The sequence below is a fragment of the Myxine glutinosa genome, chromosome 4, assembly GCF_964187855.1.
Source record: "Myxine glutinosa chromosome 4, kmMyxGlut1.1, whole genome shotgun sequence".
Classification (NCBI taxonomy): Eukaryota; Metazoa; Chordata; class Myxini; order Myxiniformes; family Myxinidae; genus Myxine; species Myxine glutinosa.
In genome coordinates, this window is record NC_136264.1 from 180,827,890 (window position 1) to 180,848,837 (window position 20,948).

At 46.6% G+C, this 20,948-nt stretch overlaps 1 protein-coding gene across 2 annotated transcripts in view; it reads right to left on the reverse strand.

Moving 5' to 3' along the window:
• LOC137416492 (peregrin) overlaps positions 1 to 20,948 on the reverse strand; it is a 67,201-nt gene that overhangs the window by 21,719 nt on the left and 24,534 nt on the right. For both annotated transcript variants that reach the window (XM_068102100.2, XM_078776762.1), the window contains 7 exons: positions 6,992 to 7,213; positions 6,753 to 6,896; positions 6,504 to 6,650; positions 6,222 to 6,363; positions 5,922 to 6,101; positions 5,102 to 5,462; positions 2,428 to 2,642 (listed from right to left, as the gene is read on the reverse strand). In XM_068102100.2, coding sequence (XP_067958201.2) covers positions 2,428 to 2,642; positions 5,102 to 5,462; positions 5,922 to 6,101; positions 6,222 to 6,363; positions 6,504 to 6,650; positions 6,753 to 6,896; positions 6,992 to 7,213 — 1,411 coding nt within the window. The remainder of the gene's footprint in view (positions 1 to 2,427; positions 2,643 to 5,101; positions 5,463 to 5,921; positions 6,102 to 6,221; positions 6,364 to 6,503; positions 6,651 to 6,752; positions 6,897 to 6,991; positions 7,214 to 20,948) is intronic.

Genomic DNA, 20,948 nt, shown 5'->3' on the forward strand with positions numbered 1-20,948 from the left:
ACGGGAGTTGTGGGAGATATGTTGAAGGCAGCAGGAAGTTGGGGGGTGAAGAGAATGACAGAGATCTGTAATCTGGTGATGAAAGAAGGCCGCATTCCAGTGGATTAGGAACTGGGTACCCTCGTCCCTCTATACAAGGGGAAAGGTGACCCTCTGGAGTGTGGCTCGTACTGAGCGATAAAGTTATTGGAGCATGGAATGAACGTATTGGAAAGGGTGTTGGAGAGGATGATAAGGAAGAAGGTGAAGATCGACGAAATGCAGTTTGGATTTATGCCAGGAAGAACGACAAACGCGCTCTTTATTGTGAGGCAGTTGCAGGAGAAGTACATGGAGAAGAGGAAGAAGTTGTTTCTTGGATTTGTTGATCTGGAGAAAGCATTCGATAGGGTTCCACGCGAAGTATTGACATGGGCATTGAGGAAGTTAGAAGTGGAGGAATAGTTCAGAGTAGTGATGGAAATGTACAAAAGAGCACGCACAGCTGTAAGGACGAAGGACGGGAACAGTGGTGAGTTTGAGGTGAAGGTAGGAGTGCATCAGGGGTCGGTACAAAGTCCACTACTATTTGTAGCTGTGATGGAGGTGCTGGCTCAGAACGTAAAGGAGGGTTTACCGTGGGAGTTGTTGTATGCAGATGATCTGGTGTTGATTGCGGAAAGTATGGATGGACTGAAGGAAAAGATGAACAAGTGGAAGGAATGTATGGAGACAAAAGGTCTGAAGGTGAATATAGGAAAGACGAAGGTGATGGCAAGTGGTAAAGCATGTGGTGAGGTGGAAAGAACTGGGAAGTGGCCATGTGCTGTGTGCAGGAAGGGTGTCGGAGTGAACTCCATTCAATGTACAATGTGCGCTGAGTGGGTTCATCAAAAATGTAGTGGTCTGATAGGGTCATTAACCAGTGTGGCAGCTACATTCAAATGTAAGGTGTGCACAGAGGGAGCTGCAGATGGAGGAAATGTTGAGTTGGATCTTGGAGACGGCATGAAGCTGGAAGGTGTGAAAACATTTTGCGACCTCGGAGACATGCTGAATGGACAAGGTGGATCAGACTCGACAACGGTTGCTCGAGTGAGATGTGCATGGAAGAAGTTTCGGGAACTGAGTGGCGTGCTGATGAGGAGGGGAGTGTCGTTGAAGCTGAAGGGAAAGGTGTATGCTGCATGTGTGAGAAGTGTTATGATTTATGGGAGCGAGACATGGGTCATGAATGTAGAGCAGCAACGAAGGCTGGAAAGGGTGGAAATGCGAATGGTTCGGTGGATGTGCGGAGTATCGTTGAGAGAGAGGAAGACAAATAATGAATTGCAAAAGATGATGGGAATAGAGCCTGTGATTGATGCTGTGAAGAGTAACAGGTTGAGATGGCTTGGTCATGTGTTGAGGAAGGATGAAAGTGACTGGTTGAGAAGAGTGATGGAAATGAATGTAGAAGGAAGTAGAGGACGGGGAAGATCGAGAAAGACTTGGCTAAAGATGGTGGAAGAAGAAATGCAGGCAAGGGGGTTAACAAGGAGAGATGCAGAAAATAGGACAAAATGGAGAAGATTGTCATGGGGACTGCAAGGCTAACCCCCACTCTAGCAGGGAAAATGGCCTTAAAATGCATTGTGTCACTTTTGCTTGGCAACAACAACAACATCTCTGCATGATATCGCAGGATATCTCAATTATTGACGGATTCTGACGAATCTCGGTGGGCAGGTTGGGTGTGTGACAGACGAATAAATCGATTTTGGTGAAGATCCGGATCCAGATCCGAGAATTATTATTCTTTTTTTTTCAAGTGATTCTTCACCATTGAGAGATGGGGCCAAAAATGATATATAGCACGATATTTCAAAATGTGGACAAGTTATGACAAAAGTTGGTGGATGAATTGGTTAGGTGACAATAACCATCCGATGAGATTTTGGTTAAGGCCCTGATCCAGATCCGGCCTATCATTGTGATAGAGAATGTAAACTGTTCAGCGTGGCGGATGTATGTGCTGAGTGTCGTTCCAATCGTTTTATGCTTAGGATGTCTTGTTTGGAGACGATGCTGCAGTTTACTTGGTTTCATCAATTAAACAGACAAATTGTCACTTTAAATGACAGATTGTCTTTTCGATACCAGAGGTAATAATATTGGTAAACCTGTACTTCCTGTACGATTCGAGATACTTTTCACTTTATGCCAGAAGATGTGGTCCTTATGTTCGGGAGAAGCAACTTGGTGCATGATTGCTTACGACGTCATCAAAGAACAGCTCAAATGTTTTCTCAGAAGGATTGAATACATTATCGGATTGGTAAACAATATACAATAGTGAGGAGAGTGCAGAGATGGTTAGTCCCTACAGTGCTTTATTGGAGTTGCAAATCAGCATTCAACCCCCACTTCTTTATTTTAACATTGTCCATGACCCACAATATAAATTACCTCCAGGTTGAAGACCACAGGAGGAGTTTCCACTTTCACTCTCAGAGCTCGATGCCCTTTCCCTCTTGCGTCCTACCACCCCTCCGCTACTCGCCACCCTGCTCGATGCCCCAGACCGCCCACTAGCCGTTCCTCCACCTCCTGCCAGGCCTGGCATGGTGGATGCAGTGCAGGATGCAGGAGCTGGATCGCGGTGTTTTGGGGGTCGGCCAGGCCTGCAACCGCACAGATCAGTATTGATGAATCAATGCCAATTGAAGAGATAAGAGGGCAGACATTTCACCCACATGGTGCTTAAAGATACTACTATTAAAGTACTGGCAATGGCGATGCACAAATCGTTTGTTATACTTCGCTTTTGCTGGGATAAGCATAAAACACTGAAACGTCATTAAAATCACTCAATTTCAATTGTAATATCCACTAAGAACCAATAAAATAGGCCTCCAACTCTGCATGGGAATTGGCCAGCATGTAATCCAAAAAGTTGAAAACAATGTACTGTACTTGATTAGCAGCAACAAAGCAATAAATACTTGTGAAGAACCACCTTTAGAGGCCATTTTTCCCTGCAGTGCGGGGCTTTGCCTTTTTCAGGCACCGTGGTTGCCTTTTTGAAGCAATGTTTTACAGCCGGCTGCCCTTCCTGCGGCCAACCCTGTTAGTCGCCTCTTGCGACACACAGGGAATTACCAGTGAACTGGTACTCAATTTGCTGAGCTCAGAAGGATGACAGGCTGAGTCAACCCCCCTGGCGTTAATTCAGTGATCACCGGGATTCAAACCCAGGATCCTAGGATCCCAAGCCGGCACCCTAACCGCTAAGCCAACACCAGGCTCCAATAAATACTTAAAGAATAACTGTAAATTTATTTGAAAAAGAGTACTTTTAAAAATATTAATGGAGAATAAAATAATTGGACCGTCTTTGTGAGCCTCACCGTCATGCCCTTGATCTCTGCAATGATTGACAAACCTACAGGTTCTTCTTACACGTAATGAAGGTTAATCTCATCAACACATGGTCCAACTTTAATCGAGGTTCCTTTTTCCATCCTCAGACCAACGAAGCAAGTAATTGACCATGAGAACAGGTATAGAATACAAGTCACAAAGTCAAGTATCCTGAGAAAGTGTGGTCTAATTTTAATCGGGATCAATCGATTTCTGGTTGTCTTCACCTGTAGCCCAAGTATGGCCAAGTACACATGGTCCATATGTCTTGTTACTCATATTTGATAATCCGACAAGAGTCATTGTTGTTTGTGTGTGGCCTCTTAGCCCAGCTGGTTACTATCACATGCCGGTCGACCTATAGTGTCGACTCGTGTGTGTTAAAGATGCCTTCCTGTAATGCAACAGTCTTACTACCACGACCATGGCAACATATTTAAACGGCTGCAACTTATCCCACCACCTGGGATTGGCGGTGGGGGGAATTTTGCCCGAGTCCTTTCACGAGCCAGGAGGCCAGGCCTGACGTTCGACTGAAAGCGATTTGGGCATGAATTTGTAATATCGTGGGATATTTAATGTCCACTAGCTCATGCTAGCAAAGGGGGCACCCAGCTTAATGTGCATCCAAGGAACGGCACAGTTTGTGATGCAACACCCAGCCTGCAACACACCAATCCGACAGGTTATTGCCGTGTGAAGAATCAAACCCAGACTAGTAATGTAATTTACCAGCAGGTCGTAACAAGACATATGGACCTCCCTGTGCGTCGCTGTTGATGAAAGCAGTTATAATTATAGCAGTTATAAAAACCCATAAGTGTCGTTTATTTGCACGTTGTGCGACTTTATCAAGCTTTGGAATTTTAATAAATAATAGAAACGGTAGTTAAAAAAAAAAAAATCTCCAATTTCGGTTTTCACCCTTCATATGATCATTGAGAGGAAAGCGGGGAGGAGGGGAGAGGGGGCATAACAAAGTTGCGATTTCCAAAACATGCAACATGGCATGGATTGCAAGCATGTCACGCCCCCATTAGATTCTGTTCTGTCACACGTACGTATGACGTCATCAGCATAAACAGCAAAATAAAAAATATTGTATCAGTTTGGTGTCACATTCAAAAGCACAAAACGGGATGGAGGAATGGCTTTCGCAGCATGTTACCGAGTATTGCGGTAAAGTACTAATCTGTGCGTTCCATTTATTCATCGATCCTGCACCGATCCACAATAACCAATAACAAACCACAAATCAAAAATAACATGAAAATTTTTACAAAATCCACTCCTTATTAAAGTGTCCAACGTCATTGTTCTGTGCAACGTCGGAGCCGTTTGGTGTGACCATGATCGGGTCCAATAGCGATGAAATGGGTTTCTAGTGGGAAATAAATGTGACGAACATTCATTCCCCCTCATCTGCAATCCCAATGCACATCTTATATACACACAACGCAGAACATCAAAAGACAAAATGTTCATGAAATCAATATAAGTAAGCAAGTTGGGGGAAAAAAAAAAGCATCAATAATAATTGGGTATGAACAATTAACTTCCCACTGGAAACTCATTGTGAGAGACTTATGGATGCAAGAGGCAATGAATTGATAGCATTTGACATGGATATGATGAAGAGAAACAAAATGTCAAAAAAAAAGAAGAGCTTTTCACGAAGAAAAGCCACACTAGTGCAAATTAGGTCTGCGATCGGGTTCACCTCCGAGGATGTAACTGAAGAGACTTGTTGCGGGACTTTTTGCTGAAAAGCACCGACGTTCTCCTTCCCACATCAGAAAGGCGTCCTCCTGGATCACCTGGTCCTCCGGGATGACCTCCTCCCTCCCTCGCAATCACCCCTCCCTCACGCACCGCCCCGACAGTCCGCTCTGCACCACTGTCCGTGCCACCTACGGCTCCATCTGCCTCCAAAGCCCAATGTTTGTTGAGCATGGCTCTGCCCCGCCCCCTCCCACGTCCAGAGCCTGCCCTCCCGCCTCGCTCGGTGCCAACCATACTCCTGCCCACTTCGCTGCCCAGTGCCAAGGATCTTCCAGTGGAGAGCGGAGAACGTGATTTAGCTGTGGGAGCATAGAAAAGGGATTCCAGAACTTCAGATCAAATTACCAGGTTTCTAATCAACTAAATAATGAAAGAACATGTTGGTAAAAAGATGGCCAAATGAGCAAAAAGTTGTTTTTTGTCCAAATGAAATTGGAGAAATACCAAGACTTCACTTAAGGAGCTGAACAATCAAGCCCATTTGGGGTAATTACCAATGACGACATTAGCAGATACAATTCTCAATCAAGTTGTTCATGCCAACTTCGAAAGCAACTGATATCGTAAAGCTAAATTTGTGCTTAAAAAAACCAATGAAAAGTTTTGAATAGTCAGTTGTGGTCATAACTTCCTACAATGGCTGCTGCTGAGCTGCTGGCACAGCGTACGATAAACTTCTCTACTGCACAGGCGCATGCAGAGAGCTAGTTTGACATTATCCCAGGCAATCCGCTCTGCTCCGTTGCACTTGCACTCACACTCATCCTCCGATGAGGAGGAAGAGGATGAAGATGAGGACGACGAAGAAGAAGAACAGGACGATTTGGGTTCCTCCCGTGGTCCTTCACGGGATAGTGGGGAGGTGATCGCCGCATCGTTGATTCCTCGTTGTCCGCCCCCTCTTCGGCTGTGTGTTTTGAGGGCAGGTCTGCGTGGACCTACAAAGGGAAGGACCGAGCAATCGGAGCACCGTAAGAATACGACAACAAATGACCAATCAATCACCAGCTGCCTCGCTGCAAGATAGCCCCACCAATGTGTCGAGATGGCACAGTTACCTCGAGCAATATGTGGTGGGGAGGGAAGATGAGTGCCAGTGGTGGGATCATATCCAACCCTTTCAGCCATTAGCCTGGCCTGCCTGAGGACTGATGCCCCCTGCTCTCGAAGTCGCATCGCCGCACGGTAAAATACTGTATCCTTGGAGGGGGGGGGGGGGGGGGGGAACGAGATGTTATCTTGATTGGTTGGTCAGTATTGACATATATTCATAATTTCCAAAAACAGGTCCATCAACCTCAACTCGTGTATTAATAAAAATCACATACTTTTGGACTTACCTTGGCATTGTATATCATACAGTTGGACAAGATGAGCATGAAGTCTTGTTCAAGTGTATCCAGTGAGGAGTACTCATGTGCCTCCAGGCGAGCACGCATTGTGGAGAAGTCCATTGGCTGGTCGATGTGCTCCAGGTAATCCGACGCCTGCATAGGGCAAGAGGACACAAGGAAATGTTGGCGGTACTGCTGCAGGTTAGCCTAGGAACATTGTAGAGTAGCCCAAGTGTCCCCAAATCTCCTATTTACCTCTTCCAGGCTAACAGGCTGGGCAAAGTAACCACCGGCATCTTTCTCCTGTAGCAATGCAAGAGTCCGTCGCAGCAACACAAGCATCGGTGAGAGACGCAGCTCCATGGCGGCTTGCTCCACACGTAACAGCTCTCGCTTCACCTGTGTCGCACATAAATAAACCCATAAGTCCATTGTGATGTGAAATCTAATTACAGTCCTTTGGTTTCCAAGGCCATATGTGCAGCTTCTCTTGCCTTTTCTCGTTTGCGGATAAGTTCCACGAGGAGACGAACTCTCTCGAGGTCATGCCGTAGACGTTGCCAATACTTGAGCTGCTCCCCATGCTGCATGGCCGGTGGCGGTGGAGGCGTCGCGGCGGTTTCTCTGAGTGCTGGAGTTGGAGTTACTGGCGTTAGGGGTTCCTCGACAGGTGGAGTGAGGGTTGTGCTAGCAGGGTTGTGTTCGACCGACAGGCGCTATCAGAAAGAAAAAAAAAACCAAAAAAAAAAAAACACAATGTGGTTACCTATGGTGCACATCAACCTGGCCTCACAAGACATCAAAGGAATTAGTTTACCAAAGGTTAAAAAGCAAGTTTGATGGCACATGTCCCAGTCATATTCAAAAGGATCCAACTTTTGATATTTCTTTATTCCAAACTGTGAAAATACAAAACATTTCACAACTGTGGTAAGTTCTCGCTTAACGTTGTAGTTACGTTCTTAAAAAGTGCGACTTTAAAGAAATAGATTTCCCTACCATAATTAATGTAAATATAAGGGGGGAGGGTGGGGGAAAGAGGGCTAGGTTTCAGACACCACACACACACACGCACACACACACACACACACACACACACACACACACACACACACACACACTCTCTCTCTCTCTCTCTCTCTCTCTCTCTCTGATATATATTTACTGAGTAGGAGGATGTTCCAAGGTGAAATATATTTTAAGTGGATAATCATATGGTTGGTTAGAATGCAGTGGAGGCTATGCTATTTTTGTTAACATCAATTCTGCCCTGAGCACCGTTTGTCGAGCACAGCTGGTGAGAGGCGAAGGGGGAGCCTCAACGTCAACTCACCCCGCAGGGAGGATTGTTTATGGATGTGAAGTTGGCTGGAATCATAACTTTTGTTCTGAATTGTGAAATGAAAGCATCTCGCTGACATTAGCTCTATTATGACATGAACTGTTTATATTTTCCATCTTGAACGTTAACGAAATAGTATACCATTTTAAATGAACGTGGATTTGAATTATGTTGGCAAATTAGTAATTGTATTTTGGTTAATAAAATAGGTTTAAACTGAACAAGTCAGGAGACGACGATGGTTCACGAGCGAGCGGTATTCAATGACAAAGGACTGACGATAACCGAAACAGGCCCAGACTGGGGGGTCGGGGGCCCACGCGGCAGGTGTCGGGCCCCCGACATGCGGCGTACATGCCTATTTACAAAGGGCCCCAATGCGCTGCATCATTTCCCCCCCCAGCTGACCTCCCGCCTCATATACCCTTGGTCAAGGCAATGCATATTGGTAAGTTGTTTAACCTTATTTGAATAAAGAGGCAGAAGAAGAGGAGGATAGCACCGGGCACGAGGATAGCACCGGTACACATTAACATGGAGAATTGGAGTCTTCTCTCGACCCCAAATTCCCTCCCCCAGATATGCTACCCTGCCAGAAACCATACTTGGGGTACCCTTGGGCAACATGCAAAATTTTGTTGAATTTGGTTTGGTAGTTATTTAGTTTTTGAAGCATCTTATATAATAATACCATAAGGACTCGACTTTGTTATCCCTTTTACGCCGCACCCAGTGACCCGATGCCCATGGCACTAATGGATTTACCATCTACGAACCGCACTCTTTGTTTATCACGTACAGCCACACTCGAAAAATCTGAATTAGTCGACTTTGGGGCCCAAAAGCATCCGATTAACGGCGGATACGACGCCATCTTACGACGCCATCGTATTGGCGTCTGCTGGGCGAAGGCGATGCGAGCCGTCCGCTGATTGGACAGTCGAGTGGTGTGAATATGGGTGGTGTGAACCAAATGGTCTTTTTATTCCCTTGAACATTTTAAATTAGGATATATAAGGAAACGTCTTTATCGTCATTTTAATAAAGTTAAATGGAGTGACGTTTTGGAAACGTTTTTTGAAGTTTGAAGTTTTTTCGAATCGAAGTGAAGAAGTTTTTGAAGTTTTGATTTTGGAAACGTTAAATGGAGAAACAGTTTCACAGGAAGAGAATGCGATGCGATGAAGAAGAATCCATCTTTATTTTATTTTTTTGAACCACAAAAGATTGAAACTCCACGAAGTCCAGAATGTGAAACTACGTGAATGTAATAAAATAAAAATATACATAAACGACAGAGTTCTATGGAATTTTAAATCGATTCATTTTCACATGAAGAAAATGAGGCGCAGATGAAGATGACTGCATCACCGGAATTCACCTCAGGTTTTTGGCGTATCTTTCAAGTTGTCGTGATTTTGTGAAAATCCTGAATATTCCTTTGGTTTTGTCGACACGTTTTGTTGAGAAGACGATCAACTAAACATTTTCCTTTTTGATTGACAGGTTACAAATGTGTTCTTCAATAGCCGAAATGTCGCGTTTTTTAATTCAAGTTGAATAGGTCTTGAGGCCTTTATTAATAATCTATATAATAATAGCGTAAGGACTCGACTTTGTTATCCCTTTTACGGCGCACCCAGTGACCCGATGCCCACGGCACTAATGGATTTACGATCTACGAGCCGCGCTCTTTGTTTATCACGTACAGCCATACTCGAAAAATCTGAATTAGCCGACGTTGGGGCCCAAAAGCATCCGATTAACTGCCGATACGACGCCATCTTACGACGCCATCGTATTGGCGTCTGCTGGGCGAAGGCGAAGCAAGCCGTCCGCTGATTTGACACAGGCGAAGGCGAAAGCAAGCCGTCCACTGAGTGGACAATCCAGAGCATGCATTTGTGCCGGTGTCGGCGATCGTTGTTCATATACGCACTCTTCATTCTCATCTTTCTTCCTAACTCTTACTCGGACAAGCAAATCCCCTATGCCATCCATAATGGTACACTCTATCCATACACCACATCCTCCCTTCCGTGGATGTTCCACGGGTTTCAGCTAGTCTATATAATAATAGCGTAAGGACTCGACTTTGTTATCCCTTTTACGCCGCACCCAGTGACCCGATGCCCACGGCACTAATGGATTTACGATCTACGAACCGCGCTCTTTGTTTATCACGTACAGCCATACTCGAAAAATCTGAATTAGCCGATGTTGGGGCCCAAAAGCATCCGATTAACTGCTGATACGACGCCATCTTACGACGCCATCGTATTGGCGTCTGCTGGGCGAAGGCGAAGCGAGCCGTCCGCTGATTGGACAGTCGAGTGGTGTGAACATGGGTGGTGTGAACCAAATGGTCTTTTTATTCCCTTGAACATTTTAAATTAGGATATATAAGGAAACGTCTTTATCGTCATTTTAATAAAGTTAAATGGAGTGACGTTGCGATACTCGGGGTGCGTTGCATAAATCCTCGTAACTCAGAGAGGTGTAGCAGGTGGCGAGACGTAAGGAAGCTTAAAGATAACGAGCTGAAACAGACGAACGATGTCAATCCCTTTCTACACCGAACGGCAATAAAAGTATGAGAGCGGGAAGGCATGGCCTGAGCACTTCGAGCATAGAGAAGGACTGATTGGACTTAACTTAGAGAAAAAATTGGAGCTTCACGGAAGAAGAAGATCCCATGAGCGCTCCCCTATGCCATCCATAATAGTACACTCTATCCATACACACCCTCCCTTCCGTGGATGTTCCACGTGTTTCGGCTAGTATATAAATAAATATACAAATTCACTTTTATAGTATAGATACCATATACACTATACAGCCATGTACACATTAGCTCCATTCTATTAAAGATACACAGTACAAGTTTAAAATAATTTTTGCACACCTGTGTAACTTCAGTTTATGACCCACCGATGTTAATATTGTTTCCACAGTGGTTGGAGTAGAGCAACGCCAATGTCTACTGCACGCTCGCCTGAACACCTCAAATTAAATATCAAACTAATGGTTTCCTTTGTTTTAATAAAGCCCGGTCGGTGCTCCATTCCCACCTGCTGGGCATTTCTGATTCTTGTTGCTGTGCGATACAATCACGAAAAATACTTACACCAACACAATGCGAACAGCAATAGCTGTTACAATGAACTTATAATGTGCATACTCTTAAATGAGCTTATGCACCGGTAATTACCGTACGGCTTTATACACTGGAAATTACGGCTTTATACACTGGAAATTACAGTACGGCTTTATACACTGGAAATTACAGTACGGCTTTATACACTGGTAATTACCGTACGGCTTTATACACTGGTAATTACCGTACGGCTTTATACACTGGGAATTACGGCTTTATACACTGGAAATTACGGCTTTATACACTGGAAATTACAGTACGGCTTTATACACCGGTAATTACCGTACGGCTTTATACACTGGAAATTACGGCTTTATACACTGGAAATTACAGTACGGCTTTATACACTGGAAATTACAGTACGGCTTTATACACTGGAAATTACGGCTTTATACACTGGTAATTACCGTACGGCTTTATACACTGGAAATTACAGCTTTATACACTGGCAATTACCGTACGGCTTTATACACTGGAAATTACGGCTTTATACACTGGAAATTACGGCTTTATACACTGGAAATTACGGCTTTATACACTGGAAATTACGGCTTTATACACTGGAAATTACGGCTTTATACACTGGAAATTACGGCTTTATACACTGGAAATTACGGCTTTATACACTGGTAATTACGGCTTTATACACTGGTAATTACCGTACGGCTTTATACACTGGAAATTACCGTACGGCTTTATACACTGGTAATTACCGTACGGCTTTATACACTGGAAATTACCGTACGGCTTTATACACTGGAAATTACCGTACGGCTTTATACACTGGTAATTACCGTACGGCTTTATACACTGGAAATTACGGCTTTATACACTGGTAATTACAGTACGGCTTTATACACTGGAAATTACGGCTTTATACACTGGTAATTACCGTACGGCTTTATACACTGGAAATTACGGCTTTATACACTGGAAATTACAGTACGGCTTTATACACTGGAAATTACGGCTTTATACACTGGTAATTACCGTACGGCTTTATACACTGGAAATTACGGCTTTATACACTGGAAATTACGGCTTTATACACTGGTAATTACAGTATGGCTTTATACACTGGAAATTACAGTATGGCTTTATACACTGGAAATTACCATATGGCTTTATACACTGGTAATTACCATATGGCTTTATACACCGTAATTATGGTACAGCTTTATATACTGGAAATTACCATACGGCTTTATACACTGGTAATTACCGTATGGCTTTATACACTGGTAATTACCGTATGGCTTTATACACTGGTAATTACCGTATGGCTTTATACACTGGTAATTACCATATGGCTTTATACACCGTAATTATGGTACAGCTTTATACACTGGAAATTACCGTATGGCTTTATACACTGGTAATTACCGTATGGCTTTATACACTGGTAATTACCGTATGGCTTTATACACTGGTAATTACCGTATGGCTTTATACACTGGTAATTACAGTATGGCTTTATACACTGGTAATTACCGTATGGCTTTATACACTGGTAATTACAGTATGGCTTTATACACTGGTAATTACCGTACGGCTTTATGCACTGGAAATTACAGTATGGCTTTATACACTGGTAATTACAGTATGGCTTTATACACTGGTAATTACCGTACGGCTTTATACACTGGTAATTACAGTATGGCTTTATACACTGGTAATTACCGTATGGCTTTATACACTGGTAATTACCGTATGGCTTTATACACTGGTAATTACCGTATGGCTTTATACACTGGTAATTACAGTACGGCTTTATACACTGGAAATTACCATATGGCTTTATACACTGGAAATTACAGTATGGCTTTATACACTGGTAATTACAGTATGGCTTTATACACTGGTAATTACCGTACGGCTTTATACACTGGTAATTACAGTATGGCTTTATACACTGGTAATTACCGTATGGCTTTATACACTGGTAATTACCGTATGGCTTTATACACTGGTAATTACCGTATGGCTTTATACACTGGTAATTACAGTACGGCTTTATACACTGGAAATTACCATATGGCTTTATACACTGGAAATTACAGTATGGCTTTATACACTGGTAATTACAGTATGGCTTTATACACTGGTAATTACCATACGGCTTTATACACTGGTAATTACCGTATGGCTTTATACACTGGTAATTACCGTACGGCTTTATACACTGGAAATTACCGTACGGCTTTATACACTGGTAATTACCGTATGGCTTTATACACTGGTAATTACAGTATGGCTTTATACACTGGTAATTACCGTATGGCTTTATACACTGGTAATTACCGTATGGCTTTATACACTGGTAATTACCGTATGGCTTTATACACTGGAAATTACCGTATGGCTTTATACACTGGAAATTACCGTATGGCTTTATACACTGGTAATTACCATATGGCTTTATACACTGGTAATTACCGTACGGCTTTATACACTGGTAATTACCGTACGTCTTTATACACCGTAATTATGGTACAGCTTTATATACCGTTACATGGGTGAAACTGCAAAAGTTTTCAAAAAAAGAAAAGTACTCCTTTGTAGGGGGTCGAGGGGTGTTATCATTTTTTTTTGGAAAAACTGATGTCAAAATATGCATTTCGGGGTGATCTTTTCCAAATTGTAACAAAACAAGAGCGATAGTCTAACAATGGTCTAGCCTGGTTTGGATCTGCTGAGTGGAGGATCTGCTGTCCCCCTGTCATGTGACCAGATCCTCAGCTCTGATTGGTGGTTATTTGTGAGGGACATACATACACCAGACAGACATCGACAGACAAACCGTTCCAGACGGCATTGCCCTACAGGCTACGTCGTAAAAATATGGCAACTGAACCACATGACTAATGACATCATTTTTGTTCCTGGGATCAATTTATCCCTAGGTAACGCTCATGAAATTTCATACTGATTGGATCAAGCATTCTAGTTGTCGATTTATGATGTCAAAATTAAGGCATCAAAATTAATTAATGATATCATAATTGACATATGGAGATATAGAGGTGCAAAGATTTTCGTTTTTTCCAAGTTGGCGCCCATGCCACGTGACCTATGACATCATAATTATCACTAAAAATCCTACAGGAGGAGGCACTCCTATGGTGAAAATTTCGTGTCAATCAGACCAATGGTTGCAGAGAAAACAAATTTTAAATGGAAATGCGCAAAATGCCGGCAGAAAGGATGGACGGACGGACATACATACTGTTACGGACACGACTTTGATGTTATGGTGGGCCGAGCGGAATGGCCGCCGTGTCCGCACAAGTTACCCGATTATACTCGAACCTTGGCCGAGTCGCGCTACGCTAGATCAATGAAGGAAAAGGACACAACGGCTGGGTTAAAAATGATACGACACCAGGGGTACGGTTCTCAAGACCTCCGGAGGAGGTTATAATATGGCGGAAGGTTAGATTACAGGAATGAGAGGGACAGCATAGGAAGATAGGCACTTAGACACACTTATCTTATTCCCGACAGACCACAGATAAACGGGACAAAACTGACTCACACGGGGATTGATGGCAAGGAAGGCGGGTAGTCGATGGCTCAAGGTGCACCTTGGCTCAGGGGCAAAATCGACCCGGTCCGGTCCAATGATGCGGGGAGGTCGCTCAGCACTCGGAGGTCGCGACTTGTCTCTTCTTCAAGCTGGGGGCGCATCTGACGTCACGTCCGGTCAGTCGCTGCGTATATCCGGCGGGGAGTGACACGCCCTCGGCTAGTTAGCTCCGCCCCAGATGGAATCGGTCCGCCCTTCTTATTGGGTGCGGGGGGGTTACCGGCTCCGCCCCTGACGAGGAGCTGACAGCCGGCCCCTTCGTGGTAACCCCGTGGAGCGCATGGGCAATGGCGGCTAACCACGCCGGAGTGAGGACGCACACTCCCCGCGCCGCGCCGCCCCCAATCTCCTCTGTTGTTGTAGTTGTTGTTGTTGTTGTTGTTGTTTTATGGGGAAGATGGGAGGAGGTATGGGGAGGTCCTAAACTCACTACTGGTGCCATACAATCACATTCTGGTGCAACGAAGAGTCAGAATTAATGGAAACGAGTCCTTAACTGACATAGACTAAGAATAACTAGCAAGATGTCCGAAAGTTGTCTACGTGAGATGCGGTGGACCTGGGCACGACATTTAATGGGGGAAAAAGGGGAAGGTCAGTTCTACAGAGTGTTATTTACAGGCAATGGGACTAGGGAATGGGGGATTGGGGATAGTTGGGGAGTATTGGGGAAATAGGGGAATATTTACAAGCGGATATGGAGGCCAAATGCCATATCCGCAACATTGCACCCTTCTCTACCCTCGGGGCGTCCCGACCCGATAAATTTTTACCTATTTTAGTGTGGCACTCAGATGTAGTTCCCTCTACTATTAACTCTACCCTGAGTGCGACAGTTTTACAGATATTCACAAATGAGTAAATATGTCCCCCTGCGACGTTGCACCCTTCTCCTCTCAGAAACACACCCACAGGATAACCGAATCGCGGAAAGAATTCGCAAACTAAACATACAGCCGGTAGGGAGCATTATTTACAAGACTACGCTGATATTTACACTACGATCCAGGACCTGTTTTTGGAGGAACACATGCAGATGTTATGCATAGAGAGAGCACGCATGCCAGCATCGATACACCAACCCACGAGTGCTCTGTGGCCTTACGGCCTTTAATAATGTGCAGAGCACCCCTTCCAAGCACCAAAAGCACCACCCCATCACACAGTCAGCACCATCCGGTGCAGTCACCATTGTTCATTAAAATAAAAACAACAACCCCTAACCCTGCAGGTGTCTCTTGCTCTTCGTGTGGTGCACTTGGCCTTCTTGCTTCCCTAGAAATAAAGAAAGGCGCCAACCGCGTCCATTTCTTTATTGTGGCCGTCAGGGGGCCAACTATTAGTGGTTCACCTGTTTGGCATAGGTGCCACGTTGACCCAGAGGTCCATCAATGGGGGGTGCTTGGCCGCAAAAGAACTGCGGTCCATGGTGGGCGGCCACAAAATTTGCGGTCCATATGGTGTATCGATCCAGGCAGCAAGCAGCGAAAGTGCAGGCCCACAACTGCGGAGCCAGCACCTCCCTCTCCTCTCTCTCTGCCCCAAAGCCAGATCCTCGGAGGTGGGAGACAAAAGAAAAGACAAGTGAGTAAGGTGGTAAGGGCGCAAAAGTGCACGCAATATAAGATGATGCACACTGGGGGCACATGGGAACCAGGTGAGACAGGTACGTTCCTACCGTACGCCCGCCCCCCCCCCACCAGGTAACCTACATGGCCCCTCCCTTACCCCTTACTGTATCCACAAAACACAACACTACCCATAAACATCTACTTTACAAATCAACAAACGTCCCTACTGTCTTCCCCGTTCCTCCCATATACCAAATTCGTCTTCTCTCCCTCCTAACCAATCAAATTTGCCATTTTCAACTCTCATCAAAATTTGCCATCTCCAACTCAACATCATAATTTGCTATCACCAATTCATCATCAGTCCCTCCTAGGGAGGGAGAGATGGAATCACCCCAATGTCTCATCCACGTCGTGATGCGTCTCACCAATCCACACAGCAATTCTCATTTCCTGCACACAGAACAAAGAAAACACAGGTGTGGAGTCATCATCATCACCACAGGCAAGTGGCTGCGTATGGTGTGACAGGTTCATCAATCCTAACTATTTCCTAAATGACTTTAACACACTTTACACTACCCGGGGTCTTTCTCCTGCCAAACCATTGGCCCTCTTACACTATGGGTTCTAAAAACCAATGCCCATTGACCAAACTGTGGTGCTTTTCAATTTGGGGTCTCACTCCCCCGATTCATCTCCCGGTGCCCTCGCACAATTTCTGGGCTGTGGCGTGTACCTCTCCCAGCGGGTCTACCCACCTGCACACCTCCACCACTGCAGTTGCCTCCGAGCTTACCTGCTCCTTACCCTAACCTAACTACCTGGGGAAGGCCCTCTGGCGCTCTCCCCACTCGGTGCCCTCTCTGGCACTGGGCTGCCCGATCCACACCCGGGATCCTCAGGCACCCATCCACAACTCTACCGGCTCCCAGAGCCCACCTGCGGCCTCACCTGGCCGACATCCTCACAGTGGTGGAGTGCCCAACCAACTACACACACTAACAGGCTACACGCCCAGCCATTTCCACAACACTAATGCACCCATCCACAACACCATTCTGCAACCGCACCACAGATGCCAATATCCAACCACAATTTACCTGTACCCTCTACCTAACACTTACACTACCCGCCCCGGGTATCCGTGATGGGGGTCCACTCTTCCCCCATTCACACCTTCGCACCATGCACACCACTCCGTACCACTTACTCCAACTCTCTCCACACACCTGTACTTGCACACCTGTGCTCTCACACCTGGTGCCACCTGCACCCTTCTCTCCCCAAGCGCATTCGCGCTGATCCACAACACTCATTACTCACACACTGCTCCACACACCTGTCCAGTTCTCACACCTGTGCAATCACCCCTGTTCAATTCTAACACAGCATCATCTCATCTAACTACTCCCCTCTGAAACTTGCGCTTCCCAGTCGTCCCTTTAAACTATTGCGCTCCCACGTCATTATCATCCACACTAAACTACCTGCATCCCCACTACAGGTATCAGTCACTAACTAACCTTAACGTCACCTAATGTCATCTACGCTAAATCCCTATCCATATAACCTAACCCACCCGGGCTAGTTTTCACTGCCATACACCCCATAAGCTATAGCTCCTTTGCCCCACTATATGGGAAGGGTGGCAAGGATGCCACCCTTACCCACCGGGCCCATCGCTCCTCAATCCCCCAGTCCTCTGGCACTAATAAGCCCCCCTTATTCAGAGGTACTGGGTCCCGCCTCGGCATCTAAAGCCGAGGCAATCCACGGGGGCGCCTGCTCGCCGGTGTAAGGTCTTATCCAGTCGGCGTGGACGATCCGAGGGAGGGCTCGTGGCCCCATTTTGATCTTAATGACCACGTCACAGATTTGCGACAGGACGACTCCTGGGCCTTGCCAGGGGGAGGTGAGTTTTGGGCACCTCCCCTTCTGTCTCCGGGGATTAAAGAACCAAATCTTCATCCCCGGAGCGTATTGACTCCCCTGGCTCCGGTCGTCGTACCTGCGCTTCATCTTTTCCCCCGCCAGATGGAGTTGGCGGCGGGCGAAGGCATGGACTAGCTCCATGCCTTCCTCTAGGTGACGTGCGTACCCCTCCCTCGGCGGGTTAACCACTGTGTCTGGCACGGGACCGCATAGCAAGTCGGCGGGAGCCCGTAACTCCCGCCCATACATAAGCAACGCTGGACTGCATGCGGTGGCCCCGTGCTGGCTGGTTCGGTAGGCCATGAGCAAATAAGGGAGATGTTCGTCCCAGTCATCCTGACGGGTGGCGGTGAACAGTGCCAGTTGTTGGATTAGAGTTCGGTTAAATCTTTCCACCATCCCGTCAGATTGAGGTCTTAAAGGCGTTGTCCTGGTTTTCCGAATTGACAGGAGACTGCACACATCTTTTAGCAATTTGCTCTCAAAATTTCGTCCCTGGTCGGTGTGCAACTCCTGTGGAATCCCATGCCGGCACACAAATCCTTCCACGAAGGCCTGCGCTACCACCCCTGCTTCTTGGTTGGGGAGGGCGTAGGCCTCCGGCCACTTGGTGAAGTAGTCCATCACAACGAGGATGTACTTATTACCTAGGCGGGTGCGGGGTAGTGGGCCTAGGATATCCATGGCCACCCGCTCTAGGGGGGCCCCCACCTGGTGTAATTGAAGGGGGGCCCTCATACTCCGTGCTGGTCCCTTTTTGGCAGTACAGGCGTCGCATCTCCGACACCAGTCCTGTATGTCGCGCCCCATATTCACCCAATAAAACCTCCGGCGTACCCTCGATGTTGTCTTTGTCCTGCCCAAATGGCCGCCGGGGCGGGTACCATGCACCTGTTGCAATATATCGGTCTTAAATTTGTTTGGGACTACCACCAGCCAGGAAGTTCTATCAGAGGGAACCTCCACCCACTTGCGATACAAGATGTTATCCTTCAATTCCAGAGTTTTCCACTGAGCCCAATATGCCTTTGTTTGCGCCCCGAGGGGGGTGACCTCTTCCCCATTAGGTCTTTGCCCCAATTTGACCCAATTGAACACTGGCCCCAGGACAGGATCCTCCTGCTGGGCCGTGCTCCATGCCAAAGTTCCGAATTCCTCATCTGCGGTTAGTGGCAAAATTGGCCCTCTCACCCGGGTTGCCCGGACAACGAGGGTCGGGTCCGAATCGCCCAATTGTTCCCTCTCCTCGTGTCTCGCACAAAATTTGCAGTTTTCCCCCAAACAAGGACGCCGAGAGAGTGCGTCCGCATTACCATGGGCCTTCCCGGCCCTATGGGCCACATCAAAATCGTACTGCTGCAACTTTTCCAACCACCTTGCAATTTGGCCCTCTGGTTCCTTGAACCGAAGGAGCCATTGCAAGGAGGAATGGTCAGTTCTAACCAAAAATTTCCGCCCGTACAAGTACGGGTGGAAATGGTTCATGGCAACCAGCATAGCCAATAACTCTTTGCGAGTGACGCAATAATTTCGCTCGGGCCTACTTAAGGCCCGACTATAATAACCGATCACTCTCTCCACGCCCTCCTGTGTCTGAGACAAAACTGCGCCCAATCCTTCCTGGCTCGCATCCGTGTCCAGGGTAAATGTCCCGTCGCTAGTGGGGTAAGCTAGAAGGGGTGCGGATGTTAGACACCCCTTCAATTTTTGGAAGGCCTCGTGGCACTTCCGTGTCCAATTAAATCGCGTCCCCTTCTCCGTAAGCCGGTGGAGGGGACGGGCCAACTCCGCAAATTTCGCCACAAAGCGCCGGTAGTAGGAGCAGAGTCCCAAAAATCCCCGCACCTCTTTGATGGTACGTGGTGCGGGCCACTCCTCTACCGCTTTAATTTTGTCTGGGTCCGTTTTTACCCCCTCGCGGCCGATCACGTGACCTAGATAGGCCACCTCTCTTGCAAACAAAGTGCACTTACTCGGGTTCAGCTTCAACCCTGCCTGTCTGAGGCACCCGAACACCTGGTCCAAATTAGCTACTGCCTGGGGGAACGTTTGGGCATGTACCAGGACGTCATCCAGGTACACCAGGCATGATTGCCATGGCATGCCGCCTAGTACATGCTCCATCAATCTTTCAAAGGTGGCGGGGGCGTTACACAAACCAAACGGCATCACAGTAAACTGATACAGTCCCTTACCTGTGGAAAATGCCGTTTTCTCCTTCCCTGCCCTATCCATTTCCACCTGCCAATACCCACTCTTGAGGTCCAAAGTTGAAAACCAATTTGAGCCCGCAACGGCATCGAGGGTGTCATCAATCCTTGGCAGGGGATATGAGTCCTTGAGTGTCACGTTGTTTAGCTGGCGATAGTCCACGCAGAACCGCGTGGTCCCATCCTTCTTTTTGACCAGCACAACAGGTGACATCCAAGGACTTCCCGAGGGCTCGATCACGCCTGCGTCGAGCATTTTTTCAACCTGCTCGTCAGCTTCCGCCCTCTTGCTCCAAGGGAGCCGTCGGGCGGCCTGACGAATAGGCCGGGCCTCACCGGTGTGGATCTGATGTTTCACCAGGCCCGTACGTCCAATATCCTCGGTGGACAGGGAGAAGAGGTCCAAATGGGACCCAACCAGTTTGTGTAAGGCCTCCCTCTGGGTACCTCCCAACTCTACGCTACTACGATTTACCATCTCGCAAATGGGATCGGGCCAATTCCTACTTGTTATTGAAGGCTCCCCCCGGGGTCGGCTCGGCTGGACGTTCTCGCCCCTCACTGTCGCGACTTCCTCAACTGGGGTGCAGCCAGCTACCCTCGTGCCCCTTACTATAGTGCGTGGTTCTGTACTCATATTTATTACTCGG